This window comes from Mesoplodon bidens, assembly GCF_964165515.1.
Source record: "Mesoplodon bidens genome assembly, contig: HAP1_SCAFFOLD_49, whole genome shotgun sequence".
NCBI classification, from domain to species: Eukaryota; Metazoa; Chordata; class Mammalia; order Artiodactyla; family Ziphiidae; genus Mesoplodon; species Mesoplodon bidens.
In genome coordinates, this window is record NW_027671810.1 from 1721624 (window position 1) to 1745226 (window position 23603).

The 23603-nt window shown below is 41.5% G+C and overlaps 1 protein-coding gene across 1 annotated transcript in view; it reads right to left on the bottom strand.

The window, feature by feature from the left end:
• Positions 1-22990, bottom strand: part of LOC308611009 (spermatogenesis-associated protein 31D4-like) — a gene marked incomplete at its 3' end in the record, with an annotated part of 236282 nt that extends 213292 nt beyond the window's left edge. Inside the window, 1 exon segment of the mRNA XM_081259960.1 lies at positions 22497-22990. Within this exon segment, the coding sequence (XP_081116086.1) occupies positions 22497-22931 (435 nt within the window). The 5' untranslated portion in view covers positions 22932-22990.
• Between the last annotated feature and the right edge of the window lie 613 nt (positions 22991-23603).

Sequence of the window (23603 nt, forward strand, 5' to 3'; positions counted from 1 at the left end):
ATTGTATGTATAGACTACATTTTGTTTATCCATTCCTCTGTTGATGGACATTTAGGTTGTTTCCATCTTTTGGCTATTGTGAATAATGCTGCTAAGAACATGAAATTACAAACATCTGTTCAAGTCCCTGCTTTTAATTCCTTTGGATATATACTCTGAAGTAGAATAGCTAGATCGTATGGTAATTCTGTTTAATTTTTTGAGGAACTGCAATGGAGAAGGGTTCAGATTTCTACACATCCATGCCAATACTTGTTATTTATTATTGTTTTTAATAATAGCTATCCTAATGGATGTCAGGCAGTAGCCGTTCTTAATAGCACTTACGTTGTTTGAGAGTTCTGTCATTTTCCAAGTATGTGTACTCCAAAAATACATTCAGATATGGGGAAATATAGTGTAGGTCACTGCACAGGATTTCTAGTGAGGTGAACTTGTGTCAAAATTCCAATTATCACATGGCTTCCATAAGCCCTATTATGACCTGAAGACCACAGTGATGTTTTGGAACCTCAGGTGTGTAAATTTATCTTAATAATCTCTGAAAAATTCTGAGTTTTCCACTTTTCTTTCTAAACATTCCCCCTGGAAAATTGTAAACCCCTTTGAGGTAGACCCGGAGAAAAAAAAAATCACACTCTATACTTTTGACAGTGTTGCAGCAAAGTTTCTGAAGCTGTTGTAGCCACCTGATCTCTGGTTTAGGTCTGGGCGAGGCTGTAATTTTCACTCCTGGAAAATCAATGCAGGTTTCTGTTCATTGTGCTTGAATTTTATTTTCATTTATACAGTTCAAGCCTGCTCATCAATGTAATTCCCAGTGTAAATGTGATTAATCTGTTACTGCTGGAAGTCACTTTGGGTCAAACTACTGCCACTCTGCCCTGTTGACCTTTATGATAATTGCACTCACCTTGTTTCTCATATTAAATGCTACCACTTAACCTCTGCTACTCTGTAACCCCATATTCCTGTTAAAAGCTCGGGGGCCATTTCATTGGTGCTATCCCGCATTGTCATCTTTAGCCCACAGAAGACAGATCCCACAGAGGTTTTCAAGGATGCTTGTATTTCTCTCATCAATGAATGTCTTAATGTCTTGAAGAAGAATGTTATCGATGACCTCTGTGGGGGCATAACTGTGGGATAGTTGAGTGGGTTTCACATACTTAATCCACTCCAACATTCTCATTTTAAGTACATGGATTCCTTTGTCTACATTCTGTCAGATAAATTATGGCATCTTGCCCTCTTTGAATGTTGCTGACTATTGAATCTATGTTTCAGTCAGCCAAACAAGCCAACGATTAGAGCCAATTCCATCAGCTAGAGCTAATACTTTGAATCTCAGGTAAGTTCTTTATAATAAATTCAACCCCTTCCAACTTTATATTCCATCTTTCTCAGTCTAGCACTTATAAAACATAAACCAGGGCTTCCCTGGTGGCACAGTGGTTGAGAGTCCACCTGCCGATGCAGGGGACACGGGTTCGTGCCCCGGTCCAGGAGGATCCCACATGCCACGGAGTGGCTGGGCCCGTGAGCCATGGCCACTGAGCCTGCGTGTCCGGAGCCTGTGCTCCGCAACGGGAGAGGCCACAACAGTGAGAGCCCCGGGTACTGCAAAACAACAAACAAAAAAACCCAAAAAACCATATGCCACACACACATTCTACAGGTTTCTGCTGATACACATTAGCAGGATATAGCATTTCTTTTGATGTATATGCTAACTCCTACCAGGGTGGACATTATACTTGCCTCCTGGGGCCTGGTGGAATCTGACTGTAGTTATTAGGATGCAGTAAGTGCTGATGTGGATGGGTCTTGAGAAAAGTAGAAATTTCCTTGAAAACTAACCTATTTAGATGAGGTCTTTAGAGATATGTTAAGTAAGGGAAGGTTAGTTTCCTCAAATGGGGAGGAAGAAGGGTGGCTTCCTTTGGCGAGGAAACCACAGGAAGATTTGGGTTAAAAATTTTCATATTAATCTGTGTCTGCCTACCTGCACTTATCCTAAATACTCAATATATCCTTATCTTAATACCCAGCTCTTCCTGATCAATGTCCTGATATTCATCTGTGAGACTTAGCACAGATGTACGTTGAACTTGGATTTTAATTCTGCAACTCACACTTTTAGATTTGAAACTTGATCCTCAGCCATGTCTGCTGTGTGGCTATAAGACATGAGAAAATTTTAAGGCCCTCAGTGTGGCTCTCTGTGTCTTCCCATGCCTGGATCTGAGAGTTTAAACACCTAACACCTTTTAACATTAAGTGTAAACATTTTCATTTTGTAAGCTCTCTGGTGCTATAAGAAGCAGCTAATGGTCCCCGTGGAGCTTGTAGTTACTACTGCTGTAATAGACAAAATCAGCTGCCGCTTGAGATGTAAAAGTATTGTCTTCAACTGGCAATATGTTCAAAGCAAATATTGCTGGTAATTTATTTATTGCTTCCACTACTCGGAAGAAACACTTGTCTTTGCATTGGCAGTGGAGTCACTACTACATTCAAGCTCAAAACCTTGTTCCAGAGTCCCATCTTGATCATCTTTTGCCTGGGATTACTCATGCAGGACAGGAAATCTGCTTCAGGAAGTTTAGAAAGTAGATTTTAATAAAAGGAGCTTGTTTCAAAAGTTATAAAAGCTGGAGTCAAATGAAATAGGAAGGCAACCTAGAGTTTGGAAAGACTGAATCCCCTAAGCAGAACGGTAATGAATGTAGAGACTGCTGGTGGGTGCTGGGAACATGGAGGGAGAAGCCCTTGAGCAGGAATTGGACGCATGAGGGAGACGAAGCCTCAGTTGTACGTACAACTCAAAGAAAGAGGGCCTTCTGGGTTCTCCCCTATCCCCTTCTTCCAAACTCTCACCAGTCCTTCCTTTACTCAAAATTAATTGGAAGCTAGTTGTCAGTGAATCCTGGGAAACCGAGTTTTCAGGAGTCAGTCCTCTAAAATAAAAATCAGAGCTGGAAAAAGAGAAATAGTCTTTAAAAATTATTCACACAAATATGCCATCCCTTTACAGTAACTTCTCACATTCCAGTTCACTTGTTCAAATACCCCACCACTATGATAGTACTTTGACGCAAAGTCTGTTTACTCCCTTGCTTTCTCCTGATACTGCCTTTGTATCTCTCCTTACTCTCTTACATTCCAATGTCCATTATCTAATAGTGTGTTTGTCCCTAGCCCTGTTCCAGTGTCTTTTAGTTATGCTGGATCAACCCAAACCATTGCTTTCTCTTTTCTTGATCTCCAGCTTTCAAAGTCTTCCCAAGTAAAGTGTATAATAGTTTAGATGGTTTCCTTTATAAATTCATGATCACTAACCTAAAAGGTCCTTTAATATTGCCCTTTAATTCTGCTACATTAATCTGGACCCATCATTTCCCACTCTTTACAGTTTGTTCTCTCTTTCTGCACTATTCTTTGTTTTTTTAAAAAAATCTTTATTGGAGTATAATTGCTTTACAATGTTGTGTTAGTTTCTGCTGTATAACAAAGTGATTCAGCTATTGCACTCTTCTTAAATGGCATGTCCCCACCATTTGCTATAATATCAGGAGATAATCTCTTTTAATTCACAGAAAAGAAAAGAAAAAACATTAGGAGAACTTTCCTGTTCATTAACATAATAGAGTTACTACATCTGCTGCCATCTTTATCTTCTTTGGTAATTTAACAGAACAGAAGCTCTATTCCTACTAAACCCAATTCCCTTACTCCTGATTTGGATTGCATCACCTTGCACTCTCTAAGGATCCTTATTTTGTTCAATACCTTCTCTAATCTGGATCTTTTCCACTATCTTTTTTAAACATTCTAAAATCTTCCAAATTGGGAAAAATAATAAAGAAGAGTAAAGCAAAAAAGAAAAGCAAAACCAAACTCACCTTTTTCCACCTGACTTCTATTACTAATTACCACACTATCTCTTCTTCAAAGGCACAGTTTTTAAAATAATTCTTGAAAATGTTTTTCTATATCTTGGCAATTGTGAATAATGCTTCAATGAACATGAGAGTGCAATCTTTTTGAGATCCTGATTTCAGTTCTCTTATACATATATACACACACACACACACACACATATATATATACATATATATATACACATATATCCATTCAGAAGTGGGATTTCTAAATCATATGATAGTTCTATTTTTAATTTTTCGAGAAGCCTCCATACTGTTTTCCATAGTGACTATATACCATTTTGTATTCCCACCAACAGTGTACAAGAGATCCAATTTCTCCATATTCTCTCCGGTGCTTGTTACCTTTGTATTTTTGAAACTAAGCATCCTAACAGGTGTGAGGTGATATCTCTTTGTGATTTTGATTTGCATTGCCCTGATGATTAGCGATGCTGAGTACCTTTTCATATACATTTTGGCCATTCATATGTGTTCTTTGGAAAATGTATATTCAAGTTCTTGGCCCATTTCTTAATCGAGTTATTTGGTTTATTTGCTACTTAGTTGTGGGAATTCCTTATAAATTTTGGATATTTACCTCTTACCAGATATATGATTTTCAAATATTTTCTCCCATTCCATTGGTTACCTTTCCATTCTGTTGGTTGTTTCCTTTGCTGTGCAGGAGCTTTTTATTTTGATGTAGTTCTACTTGTCTATTTTTGCTTCTGTGGTCTGTGCTTTTGGTGTCATAGCCAATAAATCATTGCCAAGATCAATGTCAAGAAGCTTTTCCCAAACTGTCCATCGACAGATGAATGGTTCAAAACATGTAGTATATATTTACAATGGAATATTTTCAACTTTAAAAGAAGAAGGAGGTTCTACCATTGTGGCAACAGGGATGAACCTGGAGGACAATAAGCTAAGTAAACAAGCCAGTCACAGAAGAACAAATACTGCATAATTCCATTTATATGAGGTACCTAAAATAATCAGACTTCATGGAAGCAGAGAATAGAATGTTGGTTGCCAGGGGCTGGGGAAAGGGAGAAATGGGGAGCTGTTGTTCAGCAGGTATGAATTTTCAGTTATACAAAATGAATAAATTCGAGAAATCTGCTGTACAAATAGTGTCTGTAGTTAACAATAGTGTTAAGCACTTAAAATTAGTTAAGAGGGTCAATTTCATGTTAAGTGTTCTTACCACACACAGAAAAAATGGGACACAAGCTTTTGGAGGGGACAGATACGTCTATTACCTTGATTGTGTTAATTGTCTCATGGGTTTATGCATATGTCCAAACTCATCAAATAGTATACATTAAACATGTGCCAATTTTTGTGCATCAGTTGTGCCTCCATAAAGCTGTTTAAAAATGTTTATCTATATTTGATACCTTCACTTTATTACTTCCTTCTCATGCTTCAACCCACTCCCAATAGAATCCATCTTTTATTACTCCAATAAAAAGGTACTTCATAAGTTATTTCCAAATCCATGGATGTGATGTGAAAATTTTATCTCCTACTTACTTGACCTGTAAGTAGGATTTGCTTCTGTCTTTGAGACTTGATTTTCCTTGACCCAAAAACTCCTCTGGTTTTCCTCTAATCTCTGCGGCAGTTCATTCTCTATCTTCTTTGCAGGTACGTATCCTTCTCCTCAGACATGAAATGTTGAAATTCTTCAAAATTCAGTTCTAGGCCATTATGTCCCCTCACTCTAGAACTCATAATATGATTTCACAGAAACACACAGCTTCAGTTACCAACTCCATAAAGTTTGGACATTTGTGTACCTGAGACCTCTAATCTGAATTCTGTAAATCCAGTTGCCTATTTAACATCTAAATCTGTTCATTTAAAATATACATAAAGCTAAATACTCATGGTCTCCCTAAACTACCGAATCTCTCCTCCTTCATTTTCATTTGTCTTAGTGTGTAGTGACACCATTCACCCAGTTGTATAAACCAGGCACCTAACAATAATCCTTGAGTTCAACCTCTCACATCAGCCACTATATCCTATCCATTATCAATCTTATCCATTTTACCTCCTAGATACTTCCTTAATCTATCTAATGTTCTCTATCTACTCATCGTTGTAAGTGGTCAATTAATGCATGAATATAAATTTCCCTGATTGCTTTGCTTGGTACCTATAGTTTTTATGGCAGAAAAATTTATATAAAAAAAAGTCCGTTCATCTTCCCTATATCTTCCCTTCTGTTCCTCCATCCTCCTGTCCCCATTTCAAGCAAGTATCCAGGACTCCGTAGAAACCTCTTCCTCAGGAAATATGCCATTTCTAAGCATCAAGGTGTGAAGGAGGAGATTACAAGGCAGTTGGAGGATTAAAAGCCAGTGAGTACAACAAGCACTGCCTGACACTACCTTGTTACTGGATAGAGCCTTGGAGCTGCACCAACTCATTAGAGGGATGTAGTTGAGAGAGATATAGGGAAGGCATGTAATAGGCATGGTGTATCTATCTCATCGAATATTTCAGCATCCCAAACATTATACAGGAACATTTATAAATGGGACATAAAGGTACAGGTGTCCCGGTCTCAGAAGACCAGAAGGACCTCCACAACACTTTCATGTTACAGGGTTTTTATACCACTTTGGTTGTATAAGGTACCTCTAATAATGGCTGAGTCTAAATTCTCTACCTGCTCAGTTATTTAAAGAATTAAATTCATTTAAATCAAGTAAAGAAACAGTAGGTTTATAGCAGCTCATAACTGCTTACTTTTTAAAAAAATTTTATTTATTTATTATTTTTGACTCTGTGTTGGGTCTTCGTTGCTCGCGCGAGCTTTTTCTAGTTGCGGAGAGTGGGGGCTACTCTTTGTTGCAGTGTGTGGGCTTCTCATCGCGGTGGCTTCTCGTTGCGGAGCATGGGCTCTAGGTGCGCGGCCTTCAGTAGTTGTGGCGCACAGGCTCTAGAGCGCAGGCTCAGTAGTTGCGGCACACGGGCTTAGTTGCTCCGCGGTATGTGGGATCTTCCGGAACCAATAGAACTTTATGTTCCTTCCTTTTATCAATTTTAAAGGTTTAAAATGCTTTCTATTTTTTTCTTCTGGACAAACTCAAAGAAGGACTTTTATCTATGAGGTCCACACCTGATATTCTCAGTCAGAAGTCATCTGCCCAAGGAGGGCCTAGCATCTGAGGCCAACAGTCACGTCCATGTCCCTCAGATAGGACCCTGTATCCTGGAGCTCAGGCTCCAGCCTATGGTCAGAGGCTCAGCATTGTTGCTCTGATCAGCCCAGCATAAAGGAAGGCTCTGTCGAGTGAGGCCTGACGTGAGAACGTGAGGCATGATCAAGCAATGGAGAACTCTGTTCTCCTGCAGAGATCCCAAACTCTCTAAATAACCCAACTCAGGGCCGCAAAGTTATGCTTGGGATTTTATCCTGCAATCTCCAAACGCTCAGATGGGCCATGGGCTTCAACTGGAAGCCTTAGTCCCCCCAGAACTACTGGCCCTGCCTGGCCTATGATGTTCTATCCTCTCCTTGAACTTCCTATCTTAGGTGTCTCTCTGACCCAACCAATCTCACTGAGAAATGTGAGCAGGGGAACAAGAAAATAAAGAATCATTCTTTGAGAGGCAACTTTTGGTTCCAGCTCCAACACTTAAAGAGCTTGAGAGTCATTACTCCAGTCTTTAGAAGAAGCAAAATCTGAACCAATTGAAAGTCAGTGACTTTTCTTGTAGCATTAGAGAATTAAGGTCACAGGGCAAATCACTCCAAAATCTTCATAGAGGGTGAATGCAGAGAATCATAGTTGAGGTCAGCTTACCTCAAGCAGAGGCCACTGGAGCCATAAATTGATAGGAACACTTAAAAGGACACTTTGACAAATTGCTAGAGGATGCACATGGGCTAACATGAGAGCGAGAAACCCCTAGGGTCATTATCTTAGGGGGGCCTCCACCTATTCATGGGTTTCGCCTATGGGGAACCCCACCAGGTTCTCACAGTGAAGAGCCATGAAAAATTCTGATGTTTCTGGTGGAGGAGTGTGGGAATGGGGAGAAAAGTAACAATTTTGAAAACATTCTGAAATATCCCCTGAATGTTCTCCATAACAGAAGCTTACTCCGCAGAGGAAACGACTACCAGAGACTTATCCCACATGGGAGAAGGGAAGTTATCCAACTCCAGTTCCCTCTAGCTTTCTTATCTCTTCTAAAAAGTGAAACGAAAGAAAGAGAGAAAAGTGTTAGAAACCTCTGTGAATAACCCAGGGACACAGGACCACTAAACGACAGATTTAATCATATCCCCTCCCCCCCAGCTCCTTACTACCACCTCAACAGGGCTCCAGTATGGTAACAGAGGATCATAGCCGAAAGAGCTGCAAGGCATAGGCTCTATATAAGGAGGAGACTTAGGGAGATCTGAAGACACCAAGGGAGATGAAAACAAGGACACTATAGGAAATTGAAGTCTCTGACATATACAGCTACAGTAAATATTAAACACAACCAACACCTACCTGGATTAACATAAAACTTCACACTGAGGTCTGTTTACTTCAGTTCCTATTACCCAATACATTATGTCTGGCTTTTCAACAAGAAATTACAAGGTATGATAAAAAGGCAAGAAAAAACAGTCTGAATAGATAAAGCAAGCATCAGATCCACATTCAGATATGACAGAGATTTTTGAATTGTCATACATGGAATCCAAAATAACCATCGTTTCATGTTAAGGGCTCTAATGGAAAAAGCAGAAACATGCAAGAACAGATGAGCAATAAGCAGAGAGAGGGAAACTCTAAGAAAGAATCAAAAGGAAATGTTGGAAACCAAAAACACTATAACAGAAATGAAGAATGCTTTTAATTGGCTCATCTGTATATTGCCTATGGCCAGGGAAAGAGTAAGTGAGTTTGAAAATATGTCAGTAGAAACTTTGCAAACTGAAATGCAAAGAGAAAAAGAATTTTTAAAAAAACCTTTAACTCAGAATATCCAAGAACTGTGAGACAGTTTCAAAATGTGTAATATACATGTAATTGAAATACCAAAAGGAGAAGAAAGAGAGAAGAGAGAATAAGAAATATTTGAAGAAATAACAGCCCAGGATTTTCCAAAATTAATGACGGATTAACCATAGATTGTGGGAGCTCAGAGAACACCAAGCATGTAAATACGAAGAAAGTCTATACCTGGACATATTTTATTAAAACTGTAGGAAGCTGAAAGATAAAATCTTGAAAGAATACAGAAGAAAGTAATATCCTACCTCTAAAGGAACAAGGATAAGAATTATGGGCTTATCACAAACCATGCAAGCAAGAAGAGAATTGAGTGAAATATTTAAAGTGTTGCAAGAAAAAAAAATCACCCTAGAACTTTGTGCCTAGTGAAATTATCCTTCAGAAGTGAAGGAGAAATAAAAACTTTCTCAAACAAAAACTGAGATACTCATCAGCAGCAGATTTGCCCTGGAATAAATGTTTAAAAAGTTCTTCAAGGAGAAGGAAAAGGACAACTCAGCTCTACATAAAGGAAGGGAAAAGAAGGAATAAATGAAGGTAAAACAAAACTTTTATTTTTCTTATTCTCAGTTGACCTAATAATACTAATGATAGTGTATGGGGTGATTATAGTACATGGATAAGTGAAATAAATGACATCAGTGTTACAAGGGACAGGAGGGAGGAATTGGGAACTCTGTTATAATGGAACCTGCACTACCTATGAAGTGGTATAATGTTCTGTATAAAAGTGGCCTTAGATTAGTTGTAAATGTATATTACAAATGCATGGGCAACCATGAAAATATTTTTTAAAGAAGAATACTTGACATGCTAAGAGAAGAGAGAAATGGAATCATATAAAGTGCTTGTTTAAAATCAGAAAAGGCAGAAAAAGAGAAGAAGAAAAAAAGAATACACATAATAAATACTAAACAGTTACAGATATGGCAGATATTAATCCAACTATATAAAAAAATCACTAAATGTAAGTGTTCTAAATTCACCAATTAAAAGACAGACTGTCAGTGGATAAACCAAGATCCAATTATTTGTTGTCTACAAAACACCCACTTTAAATATAAAGACACAGATGATTAAAAGTAAAGGGAAAGAGAAAACTGTACCATGGTAACACTGATGAAAGAAAGCAGGAGGAACTATATTAATTTCAGACAAAGCAGGCTTCAGAGCAAGGAAAGTTATGAGGGATAAAGTGGGGCAGTACATAACAACAAAGGGGTCAACTCTCCAAGAAGACACAAGAATCTAACAACAGACTGTCAAAATATGAGGCAAAAACTGGTCCAACTGCAAGGAGAATTAGGTGAATCCACTGTTATTTTTGGAGAGTTCAACACCCCTCTATGAGAAATGGACAGATTCAGCAGGCGGAAAATCAGTAAGGATATAGTTGACCTAAACAGCACCATCAATCAACTTGATCTAATTGACATTTGTAGAATACTTCATCCAACAACAGAATATGCATTCTTCTCAAGCACACATGGAGCACTGACCAAAATAAACCACATTTTGGGCCACAAAACACACCTTAACAAATATAAAATAGAAATCATACAAAGTATATTTTCAGACCATAATGGACTTAAACTAGAAATCAATTACAGAAAAATAGCTGGAAATGCCAAAATGTTTGGAGAGTAAACAACATGCTACTAAAACATGGGTCAAGGAAGAAATATCAAGAGAAAAATATTTTAAACTAAATGAAAATTAAAATACAACTTGTCAAAATTTGTGAGCTGCAGAAAAAGCAGTACTTAGAGGGAAACTGATACCATTGAATGCATCTATTTGAAAAGATTTAATATCTTTGAGGGACTCTGGTTTGCTGACCTGATCGATTTCTCCCTGTTTCCAGAATATTGGGAAACATGAATTCCTCCTTAGGTAGCACAGTGCCAGAAGAAGGAGCCCCACCCAATACACAAAGGCAAGGATGGGAAAACCTAGGAAGTTGAGCTGGAGCTCAGCCATGGTGCAGTAAGGCTCCTCAGACAAAGAAGATGGTCCAGATCATCAGAAGTGCATTGCTGCCTCAAGCATCTGGGCATTGAAAGTGCACATTCTAGACTAGAGTTCTAGGCCCACATTACAGAGGTTAAGCAGAAACACCAAAGGTTCTTGAGGGTGGGGGAGGGGACAACACAAGAGAGAGAAACCCACAATCCTTCCCCCACCATCCAACCCAGCAGATCTATCCATCCCTCCAGGGCCCTTTAGATACCTCTAACCCACCTTCCAACCCACACATTTACATACCATATATTTACCTTAGTGAAAATTTCTATTTATACCACACGTTACCCAGATATTACCTGAGACCCTTTTACTGCTTGGTGATCTACCTTTGGACCCCACATAATATTTAAAACTCTTCTATGCCGAGGGATTTTTACCTCCAAGCCTTCAACTACAGCTTCCCCTCATACATAATGTGTTTTCACCTGTATGAAGCCAGAAACATAGTCAGAAGAAATATACGCCCCCATATCTCCTCAAAAGAATTCACATTCACCAAAAAGTGTAAGAGTGCAGAGTAGCCTGTACCAGTGAACAGGAAGCATGACAAAAAGGGAAACAAGGGCATGGCACACCCATGAACCTATGGCAAACAACTTAAAAAGCTTTAGTAGTTCTTTTTTTCCTGAAATCCCTCTTTGGCTATTTAGCCCCCTAAGGTTCTCAAATCTAGCCTCCTCCAGCCATACAGTGTCTCATCCTGCTGCTTGCTCCCTCTTCTGAAAAATCCCTCTCAAAACATTTAAAATTTTTTTCTTTATTTTACAGAACACAACCCGAAGGCCCAAACACACCCTGATTTAAGGAGTGGGCTTCTCTTTAACATAACTTCTAATGAGCACAATATTTAGCAATACGTTTTAGCTTTTTGGAATCACACTCATGGTTACTTCTTCTATGAAAAGTTTTATGATTTTTTTCCCCATCTACTTTCTTACTTGCCACCAAAATTCCTGTTGGCATCTCCATACCTTTTTAAACAATGATGTCATTTTTGTCGATGTGTATATGTATTTATTTCATCTCCCCATGCTAGTCATTTAATAGTTGTAGCCCTTGTGCCTTCATTATTTAGATTATAAACTGCTGAAATTAAGCTGTGTCATTTCCTTACTTTGCTTGCCTGTATTCCCTCGTTGAGTCTGATGAATCAGTCTTGACCCCAGATACCTAATTCTCTCCCTCCCCTATGAGGAGGATACTAGTAATGACAGCTCCTTTCTTTACCTGTCTTCTCCTGCATCCACAGCTCCACTGTTGTCTGTACCCAAAAGGAGGGTCCATTTCAAGCCCACTCCATCTCACATACCTTCCTCCCTTGACTGCAGGAGGTGTATCTGTTCAGAAAAACCCCTCCACATATCTTTGTATCTCTGGTATTGTTTTTTTTTTTTATAGAAAGTTTGGTCCTGACTGTCCCTGAGGTCCCTAGGATTCACAACTGTAAAAAACATCCTCTAAAGTCTGAGCAATATAAGCTCCACCAAAAGAATTTCCAGGATAGAAGGGGTCATAAAAATGACACATCAAATATATTCTTCAAAAAGTGGCCTTGTCATAAAAAAAGAAAGACTGAGAAACACTGATCCAGATTAAAGGAGACTAAAAACACATGACAACTAAATGCAGTCTGTGATTCTGAATCCTGTAATGGAGGTTTTGAAACAAAGCCACAAAGGATATTACTCAATAAATTGACAAAAATGGAATATGAATGGGAGATTAGTTAAAAGTTTTATGTCATTGTTAAATTTACTGAAGGGGAAAACTAACTGTACTGTATGTAAGAGAATCTTCTTTTTCTTAAATACACAATGAAATATTCAAGGAGAAGGTGCATGGTGCATGAAATGTATTTTCAAGTATTCAGAAATGTATGCATATTTTTCATATATGTGTGTGTGTGTGTGTGTGTGTATTCATATATAGAGAGAGTGGAGGCAGGAAGGGAAGGAGACAGAAACAGAGACAGAGAGAGGAGAGAGATCTCAAATGGGTCAAAATGTTAGTAGGTAAGTCTGGATAAAGGGTACATAGTTTTTACCATCCATGCATCTTTTCCACAAGTTTAGTTATTTTCAAATAAATACATTTAAAAAATGGACCATTGCCTGCTGTCCTGGATTTTACCTAAACTTTGAGATTTCTGCCTTTGATTCTTGCAGCTACCACCATCACCATACCCAAACCCCAGAAATGTGTAATGCCAGCTTTAAAAGTTATCTCACATTCTGTCCCAGGCAAGAAACCTGGGACCCTCTGCACATTTCAACAGGATTTTACAAAATGCTGAAGAAGAGCACCACACCCTCCCCACCAACAAATGTTTTTAAATTAAACACAATACAAAAAAAAAAAAGAAGGGAAAAAAATCAACGTGTTTACAGCATGGAACCCCTGGCTTTTCTGATCTGGTGCCACCAGGTCATCCGTCTTCTGGCGTTTTGTGGTGTGAATTGGTTTGCCAGCACTTCGTCTGCTCTGCTCGCCAGTTACCATTCCTCCACCAGATTTCCATCTTCCAAAAATGTGTTGACATCTTTTGTTGTATCCTCTCTCCTTCTAGTCATCCTTAAGCACTTATTCTTTTTAAATCCTTTGTTTGAATAGTTTTATTGAGATATAGTTCACATACCATACAATTTACTCATTTAAAGTGTGTAATTCCATGATTTTTAGTATACTCACAGATATGTGCATCACAATTTTAAAAACATTTTCATGACTTCAGAAAGAACCCCGTAACCTTTAGCTATTACCCGCCACCCTTCATCTCCCAGCTCTAAGCAACCATTAATCTACTTTCTGTCCTCTCTTGGCGTCCCTATTCTGAATATTTCACATGAATGGAATCATACGTGGTTATTTGTGACTGGCTTCTTTCACTTAGCATGTTTTCAAGGTTCAGCCATGTTGTAGGATGTATCAGTGCTTTTTAACGCCAAAAGTATTACACTGCATGGATATACCATATTTTATTTACCCATTCATCAGTTGATGGACATTTGGGTTGTTTCTGCCTTTTAACTCTTATGAATAATACTGCTTTGAACATTTGTTTACCAGTTTTTGTGTGGACATATGTTTTCATTTCTCTTGAGTACATACCTAGAAGTGGAGTTGCTGGGTCACATAGTAATTCTATGTTTAACATTTTGAAGCGCTGCCAGACTGTTTTCCAAAACAGCTGCACCATTTTTCATTCCCACAAGCAGTGTATCAGGGTTCCAGTTTCTCCGCATTCTCACCAACACTTGTTTTAATCTGACTTTGTGTTTCTCGTCATTCTTGTGTGTGTGAAGTGTTATATCATAGTGGCTTTGGTTTTCATTTCCCTGATGGCTAGAGATGTTGAACCTCTTTTCACCTACTCTTACTTTTTTTTTCATCTACTCTTGCTTTTAATGGCACTTGGGGAAAGAGAGAAGATAAACAAGTGTGTTTTATCTACTGTGTTTAACTCGGAACACAATAGCTCATTTTAACTATGTGACAGGAAAAATATTTTCTTGTAAATATTTGAAAACACATATAGTAATGTCAAGTCTTTATCAACATGCACAGTTTACTACTTCTATTCTCTCTGCATGTTATAGTTACTGTGTGATTAAGGGAAGCAATATTGTGCACTGAATTTGACCTGTAAGATTACTTCTTATATGGGGTTGAGGGAGGAATTCATTCAAATGACTCCTTAGGGTTGACTAAAAGGCAGAGCAGAACTGATTGCCAGAGCCTCTAAAGCACAATGCTTTTTTGTCACCAATGCTGTGTACATCTGTTGTGAATAACTGTGTACCACAGGTGATAAGTATCAAAGAAATGTGAGAGCTCTGACGTGGGCACATAGCATATGTCTTAAGAGATAGATGACAAGGTGTTTAAATGGGCTTTTGCACTTTAATCATAGTGTAAAAGATGGGATGTAGCACACATGCCAAATGATAACTGTGAAAGCTGGGTGAGGGGTGTATGGGAGGTTACATTGTTCTGTCTGCTTTCGTGCATGTTTAAACATTTTTTACTAAAAAGCTTTAAAAATAATAAAAGATGTAGAGTGACTCATAAGGAGAGGGAGGGAGCAAAAGGATACCTGGCCAGGGTGATCAGTCCATCAAGACTAGAGTTTAGCTATCTCTCAATAAGGAAATTTCAGGAAGTGTAATTCCTTTGACGTTGGGAAAGAAACTTCTTTCCATATAACAGGAAGGAAGAAGGAAAGGAGGAATGGGAAATTTTTTTTTTAAGGATTTTGATGAAAATTTCCCATCTCATGACTTCTAGTTCCTCTGTGAATGGTGGTTTGGCACATCTGCTGAGCAAGTGGAGATGGCCTAAATTTGAGAAAAGTGAAGGAGATTTGAAATAGATTTGAGTAGCACTGGAGAGAAAATGGACTAAGGAAACAGTGACCTAAGTTCCATTTGTTTTGTTCACATGTTAGTAAGCATGGAATAAGAATTTGTGGAATGGCTGCATTATTTCCAGGTAGCATGAGGGCTGAATTTATCATGGCATCAGTAGACTTGATTGTGAGATTTAATCCAATAGTCATCAGCTACTTATGGGAAGGTATTTCTGGAAAAGGCAGAGATAGGGGATTTTGCCAGACGGGAAGGATTAAAGGTGATTGGATGGGACCTATTTGTAGTGGAGCTTTTTAAATGTTGCTTACCTGATAGACCACCAAGCCTACCTTGGAGAGAGAGAAAAAGAAAACAAGAGCTTGGTGGATAGAGGAAGAGTAAGTGGAAAAACGACCTAAAGTTGAAAAATTAACAAGTAGTATGTAAGCTGGGAGGATGGAGGATGAGGCCAAAGGGTGGAATGTCAGACTGTATTATTCCAGATGGCAGAAGTGTTCCTGGTAATAAGCTCTACAGTGTGGCAGTGACTGCACTGGAATGGAAGTAAAAATGAGATGATGTAGGAAGGGGGAAGCTGGGTTACTGATAGGTCTATCCACATGGAGGTTAGAGCCCTCCACCACTCCTCACCTCTTCATGTTCCCCACCCTGGGCCCCCTCCCACCTTTTGTCCCTCTCCCGGGAGCTCCACGGAATCTGCCTTCTCTGTGTGACCATAAGCTTCAGATATTGTAGGATCAATGTCATAACTCTGGATAAGAAAATAAAAGTAGTGAGAGAAGGCTGTAGTTGACATCTATTTTTGTTTTTTTGTTTTAACACCCAGTATCCATAAGTCTTTCTGGAAAAACTACCTCAGGTGCTCTCTAGGATACTCACCCTATTTTTGAGTCCCAGTCGGTACAAGTAGAGTTGCCTTCCCTCTAGACCTCATTGTAAGGGTGGGTATGTGTGCAGCCTTGTCCAAAACAAGGAGGTCCATGGTAAGCCCCCAAATGTCTGATAACCCCAGTGCATAGTCTAGGACTCACCTCTGGTTCCTGAGCTGCAGGTATCCTGGGGAGGTGTACCACGGCTCCACCAAGGCTATTAATATCAGTGGTGGCACCTTCATCTTGATTGGTGAACTGTACACACTAAGGGCAATATCTTGTATATTCCCATCAAGCATAGATGGAAGGAAAGCACCATGATCACCTTCCCCAAAGAGGGGGATGCCATCTTGATGACATCCTTGGAGATACTGTTTTAGTACTCAAAGACACCCCCATGCCTTTTTGATATAAGGCATCAGTGTGCCGTGCAGTTCTCTGGTCAGCCTCAAGGACATGGTGCTTGGATCAGATTGAGGAATGGGGGAGCAGGACAGGGTCAGAATATGGGAATGATGAGGCATGAACTTTGTTCCACCAGTAAGGACATTCTTTCCCTTCACTTTTTCTTTCTTTCCCACTCACTTTAAGACATCTTTTGCTTACTCTCAGCTGTATTTTACCCTGGGAGGTAGGTGGCTGCCTGGTCAACATTCCTACCACGGACAGCTGAGTGGTGTTTTTCCTCTGCAAAAAAAAACCAGTCATCAACTGAGCAGCCTGAAAAAATATCCCGGGAAGGGAACCACTTCCCCAGGGTGCCTTTCTAGTAAGGAAACCTCCATGTCAAGTTTAAAGTATGCTCTCCAGATACATTAACATGACCCACATAACAGATTCTTAAGCAGCTGCTGTGCTGTTCCTGGACCCTACGGCAAGTAGCCCAGGGTCCAGTAGAGCAGCACCTCCGCCCAAATAGTGTCATTCAGGGTTCAGCCCCCTGTAGGAGCCTCTGGTCACTGAGTTCTAAATAATGATTAAGCTGTTATTTCTTCTTCAGCATTATTTTCAGAAAGTATACCTGTACTTAACGCTCCTCAGGTATAAAAGACCTATCTCCCCTACTTCTCTAAAGGATATAAAACATTCAGTGAGGGGGGATATGTGGGCTGCTATACATGTTCATTAAGGCTAAGCTAAGCGGCAGAAGACAAAGCCCACCTCCTCAAATTTCATCAGGGAGGAAATGGGCTTTGGGGCGGGGCGGGGGTGGTGGCGGGGGTGGAAGGGGCACAATATCAATTTCTTAGCAAGAACTCCAGAGGACTGGTCACCTTTTAGCCAAAGCCAAAGGAAGCAGTCAGTAAGAGCTGAACTATCTCCTTCCTTTCCCTTACACATAAGCCCTGAGTTACCCAAAACCCATGCCCCCAACACAGTACACAGTACACAGAAAAGATACACTATTATTAGATAAATATTTATTGGGGAGAATCAATAATCTCTACAAGGAAGGAGTTATTTCTGGATGGGAAGTCTTCATCCCTGGAAATTCTGGGACAGTGTTTTCTGTCTAGACAGTAGAGACAGATGTCTGAACACAGGGCCTTCAGCAGTGCTGAGCGCAGTGGTGGGTGCCTGGCCAGCTTGACGCCTGCGGGTGGGGCTTGGATGGGGCACAGGCTCCCTGTGGGACACTGGTGGGGGATGTTTGTGACACAGTCGCTGGTCCTTGAATGCCACAACTTTCTGGGGGTGTCTCTTCTTATCTCTGATCTGTCTTGTACTACTTGGAGGATAACTCTGGCCAGCAAAGATAGCTTCTTGATGGCAGGACTTGATATTTGTCAGTTTACAGGAGGGAGCCCTGTGGTTGAAAGGATGCCCCTGGACAGGCTCTGTCCAGACCTGCACTTGCGCCTTTTGCTGAGTTTTCCTAAACTGCACTGGGGAAGGAAGGGGCTCTTGAGAGTAGGTGACATCCATTGCATACTGACACCCCGGTTTCTCATCTAGGAACTTCCTGATGCCTGTCGCGATTTTCTGAGCTTCAGTTGTCCCAGTCAAGGCAGCTCTACTTTTAACTAGGCCTCTGTTCTGCACAGTTGATATGGGGCTGCCCTTTTCCTGGGCATCTTCTTGCCTTTTGTATTTTATCCCAGAAAAAAGCCATTGCAAGAAGTGCTTCGTTCTTTTTCTGATATGGCCTTCAGGAAGAGGCTGTCCCTTCTGTGATAGCATCTGGGAAGACTTGTTCGCAAGTGTCTTCTCTAGTACCATCTCCTGAGTAGGGAAACTCTTCCTCCTAGGTTGGGATGTCCCGAACCCTTTATCCCCTCGATCAAGCTCTTCTGCCTTGGGCTCCAGAGGGCTCACTCTCTTTGCAGTTGGTGGGAAATTCTTATCCTGGCACCTCCTTAAGGCATGCTTAGGGACCCAAGGTTCCTGCTGCTGCTCCATCCTGATTCCTCTGTCCTCCAAATGGACATGCAGCACCTGGGAAGCTCCCATGTCCCCACCTGAGACACCCTGGGCATGAGTCAGTGAGGCCTCGTAAGTCAAGTTATCTGAAGCAAGGGATGTGTCAGTGGGTTGGCCTTGAGCCTGGCTATGCTCCCTGTTCTCCAGTTTAAAGTTCAACTCACTGAACAGTTGTTCTTTAAGGTCTAATGATTTAGGATCTTGGGGAACTGGTAATTTGGGTGGGGGGCTTCCAGTGGTCATGGTAGTTCTACTTTATTCTCACTCACATTTATCATTTGGGAGCTCCCTGGCTTGCTAGTTGCCAACATGTCACTAGTTTTTAATTGAAGGGTATCAAGCTCCTCAGCCGTGAATACCTCCCTAGACCATCTGGGCATTGAAACAGGTTCTGACTTCTCCACCTTTTTGCCCCGTTGCATTTCTCCTTTATCACTGGAACGCACATTCTTATGCTTCGGCTCATATCTGGCCCCAGCTTGCTTTGCAAGCAGCTTTTGGGGGTCTCTGTTGGCTAGTTGAATGTGTCTAGGACCTGCTTTCCCTGTGATGCAGAGGGAGACAGGCAGACGAGTCTGTCTGGCATCCTTAATTCTCTGAACACCCTCTGCCAGCCCACGTTTGACATCAGAGCGTGGTTGTCTCAGGACCCTCTGTCCTCCTTTGCCCACAGGTGAGGTGGCAGGGAGAGAACGATCCAGGTCAGGGGCTGAATTTGTTGTTCCCACTTTGTCTCCATGGAGAGATGCAGAGCTTCCTCTCAAGGACTTGAAGCTCCCAGATTTGGAGTCTGCCTCAGAAATCACATTGGTTGAGGAGGGCAAGTTGGCATGACACAAGGACTGGCATGAGGCATCTTTCAATTTAAAGATCTGGATGGATTCAAGGACCTTGCGGGGAAGGGCCCACAACATCCTCATATGAAACCTTTTAATATGGGCTTCCAGCATCTGTTGTGGACTGGAATCAACAAAAGTCAGGTCCTGGAAGGTATTCAGGGGGTAGGCCTCACCCACTGATGAGGGCAAACTTCTCTGTTTTGTTCGGGTGTGGGATTTCACAGAAAGAAGCAATGTTTGCTTGATAGCATGCCATGAATTACGCACAGTCTCAGGGAGCCGACCCTCATGTATGTCCTCCAACTTCTTGCTCAAATGTCCTTTTAGGACATTTTCAAGTTGTCTCCGACTTAGACTGTTTGCTGACACCCTTGAATTTTTCTCTGAGAGACTCACCATCTGACTGTTTAGGTCTTTCTCAGAGTCATACCCCAGATCCTTACCTGAAGAGCTCTTTGGGTCATTCAACAGGTGATCTTTTGGGCCATTCTCTAGGCTGTGTCCCAGATCTTTCCCCACATCTTCCTCTAGCTGGAACATTACACCAGGGCTTTCTGGAAGTGAGTTCTCAGGAACAGGCTTCAGTAAGATGGCAATTGATTTAGATTGAGTGACAGATAAAGTGCAGTCTGGCTGTGGTGAAACAGACAGAGCTGGTGGTGCATGATGACAAGCAAAAGAATCGGGGTGATCCATTGCCTGGGACAAATCTGATAAGGGGTTGATATCTTGGGAAAGGGTGTGGTCAAGAGAAAAAACGGTATCCGGAGACAAAGTGGCCTCTCGTGGGAGAACAGGACCTGCTGTCTGAGTGTCACGTGGTAGGAGATGGGGAAAGGCAAGGGGTTGGGGTGGGGAGTAGTCCACAGGGAATTTGGAATCCAAGGAAGGAAAAGGCTCTGGTGCCAGAGAATGACCCAATGGGGAGGGTGAAAAAGAGTCAGCTAAGGGGGTCATTGGGTTAGGGGAGAGAACGGAGGTGGGCAGTGTGGTAGGCTCAAGCAGAGAGGCTGGTGTTAGGTCCCTTGGAGGGACTGTTGAGAAGGCAGGGGACAGAGTAATCGATGACTCAGTCACAGAAGCTGTGGAAGCCAACGGGGACACAGAAGAAGTAGAATCTTCCAGGGCCTCTGGGAGTAGCAGCCGACTGACCTCAGCAGTTGCATTATTACACACCTCACAGAAGGGGTCTGGACATAAGAGTTGACGCAAGCGGGTGGTGTCATTGTGCCGGCCCAGGGTGCTGCAGAAGACAGGAAGTACAAAGGTGCAACCAGGACCAGAACAAGGAAAGGGGGACCTGCTGGCCTGGCAGGGGTGGGGTCACTGGAAGCCTGCTGCCCCTTCACATTGCTCCACATCCATGAGTTCACAACATGCTCAGTAGCCCTCACCTCAAGGCCTTCATCACATACTCATTCCTATGCTACCCCCTGCCATGACTACAGCAGGTTGCACTGAATCCCTGGAATTGCATAGAACATGCTAAGGGGGGATCAGGAAAGAAGGGGAAAGAGTCACCTTTTCAGAATAGAAATCAGCTGCGTTTTCTCCTCTGTTTCTGTCTGGTGACATCTCCAACCTGAGAAACCAGGAGAGTGGGTTATATGTAATGAAGGTAGAAGCATAGGGATAATAAAGGAGTCCCCTTATGGGAAACCCTTGGGATATTAGACTCTGAAAGACCCAAGAATTAGTAGATGAGGTCAAATGGTCAGTGATATTAACATGTGTATGTTGCTTCTTGTAAAGTACTTTCACATGCATTTTATCTCATGTGATGCTCAAAACCACCATGTGAAGCCCAGAGATCAGTGTTGCCTTAGAGAGGGATCTGATCATCCAGGAAGTCAAAGGACTTTTACAAAGTCAGGACACAGAAGTTCTGACTCTTGACATCTCACCTGGCCACCTGTTGGGAAACACCCATTGCCCAGGTCCATCACTGCTTCATGCCCAGCGATGAGCAGAGCAGGGAATCTGAGAAGTGTCTCAGGCTCTGACTGCCTTCCCACAAGCCTCTCCTCTGAGAACTCTGGTCTCTGAGAGAAACTGTACCTAGCAGTTGACATCCTCAGAGATCAGGGACCTTGGATCTCCTGGAAAAGGCAGGAAGGGTCACCCTTGGAGAGTTCAGGTGGGATAGGCAGAACCTTACCTTTTGGTGTTCCACCTTTCCTTCTCCTCTTGGCTCTGCCCTGATGCTGAGAACAAAAGAAAAGAATGAAGGGCTGGGGCTCATTTCTCTCACTCTTCTCTAGGAAACTCAGATATTCATTATCCATGAATAATATGACTCTCTTTTAATTAACAGAACTTCATGTTCCTTCTTTTTATCAATTTTAAAGGTTTAAAATGCTTTCCATTTTTTTCTTCTTTGACAAACTCAAAGAAGGACTTTCGACTATGAGGTCCACACTTGATATTCTCAGTCAGAAGTCATCTGCCCAAGGAGGGCCTAGCATCTGAGGCCAACAGTTACGTCCATGTCCCTCAGATAGGACCCTGTATCCTGGAGCTCAGGCTCCAGCCTATGGTCAGAGGCTCAGCATTGCTGCTCTGATCAGCCCAGCACAAAGGAAGGCTTTGTCGAGTGATGCCTGACATGAGAATGTGAGGCATGATCAAGCAATGGGGAACTCTGTTCTCCTGCAGAGATCCCAAACTCTCTAAATAACCCAACCCAGGGCCACAGAATTACTGTTTGGGATTTTATCCTGGAGTCCTCCAAACACTCAGATGGGACATGGGCTTCCACTGGAAGCAGCCGCAGAGCACAGGGAGACCAGGTCGGTGCTTTGTGACCGCCTGGAGGGGTGGGATGGAGAGGGTGGGAGGGAGGGAGATGCTTGAGGGAAGGGATGTGGGAACAGATGTATATGTATGACTGATTCACTTTGTTATAAAGCAGAAACTAATAAAAAAAATGCACACACACACACACAAAATGTGGGAATAGAAATGGAAACAACAATAAAGAATCTCCGTTGGGGGCTCACCCAGGGCTGCTTACCTTTCGGATGTCTTTGGTTTTACTAAAGATAGCTGAAAATGGCAAGCACACCAGGTACCACAGGAACAGAAGAAGCAACCCCAACCCGCACAGGACGACGAGGTTTTGGTCAATATCCAAGGATGTTGAGTCACAGCTCGGACATGGGTCAGTAAGCTGTTCAAAAATGAGAGAGCGTTCCATTTTCTGAATTCCGTTTTCTGAATCACAAGGCTGCTTGAAGTTACTGAAGTTATTGAGCAGTCCCAGGCCTGCATCACAGAGCACTGAAGAGTCACAAAGGGTTTCTGAGTGTGGGGGAGGGGACAACATGGAGAGGGTGTGTCCACGGCCCCTCCCCCACCCACCAGTCCAGCAACCCCTTCCGCCCCTGCTGGGCCTTCCAGGTCCCTCTGCCCTACCCTGCCATCCTATTTTCCAACTCCATCCTTTCATGGTTTCATATATTTACAGTAATGAAATTTTCTGCTTGTCCCATCGGTAACCCAGATACTACCTGGGTCCCGTCTACTGTTTGATAGAAACTTGACTTGGGTCTCACCAATTCCACTGCCTTAAGTGTCTGAAATACTGTCTGGAATTTTTGCTTGTACACACACATTTATACTCAGGATCATATATGTCCTTAAATCCATCTTTCCTATAGAATCTTTTCACTACGCAAACCCAGTTCTAAAGAACTTAAAAGTTCTTTTATCCAGTTTTGTGAATGTTGAATAGGGAATTTTGCTTTTTGTTGCAGTCAGCCGTTACCATCTTCAGTCAGAGGGGCTGACTCAAATAATTAAAATGAAGAATTCATTGTTCAACATTCACAAAACTAAAGTTACTATAAAATAAATGTAAATAATTAAACTTTCACGAGATCTTGAGGATAAGTCTGTAGCACTTATTTTTCTGAAGTTAGTGAAGCTTAAACTGCATAAAGACTTTTAGGACATGCTACACACACACACACACACACACGCACCCTTTGACAAACCAATCTGGTATTTTCAAATCTAAGAATAAAGTGTTTTCTCATTTTATTCCAATCTTCCATCTTTTGTTTTGACCCTACTTCTTCCTACTCTACCTAAAATACAGACAGTCCCTGACTAGGGGACA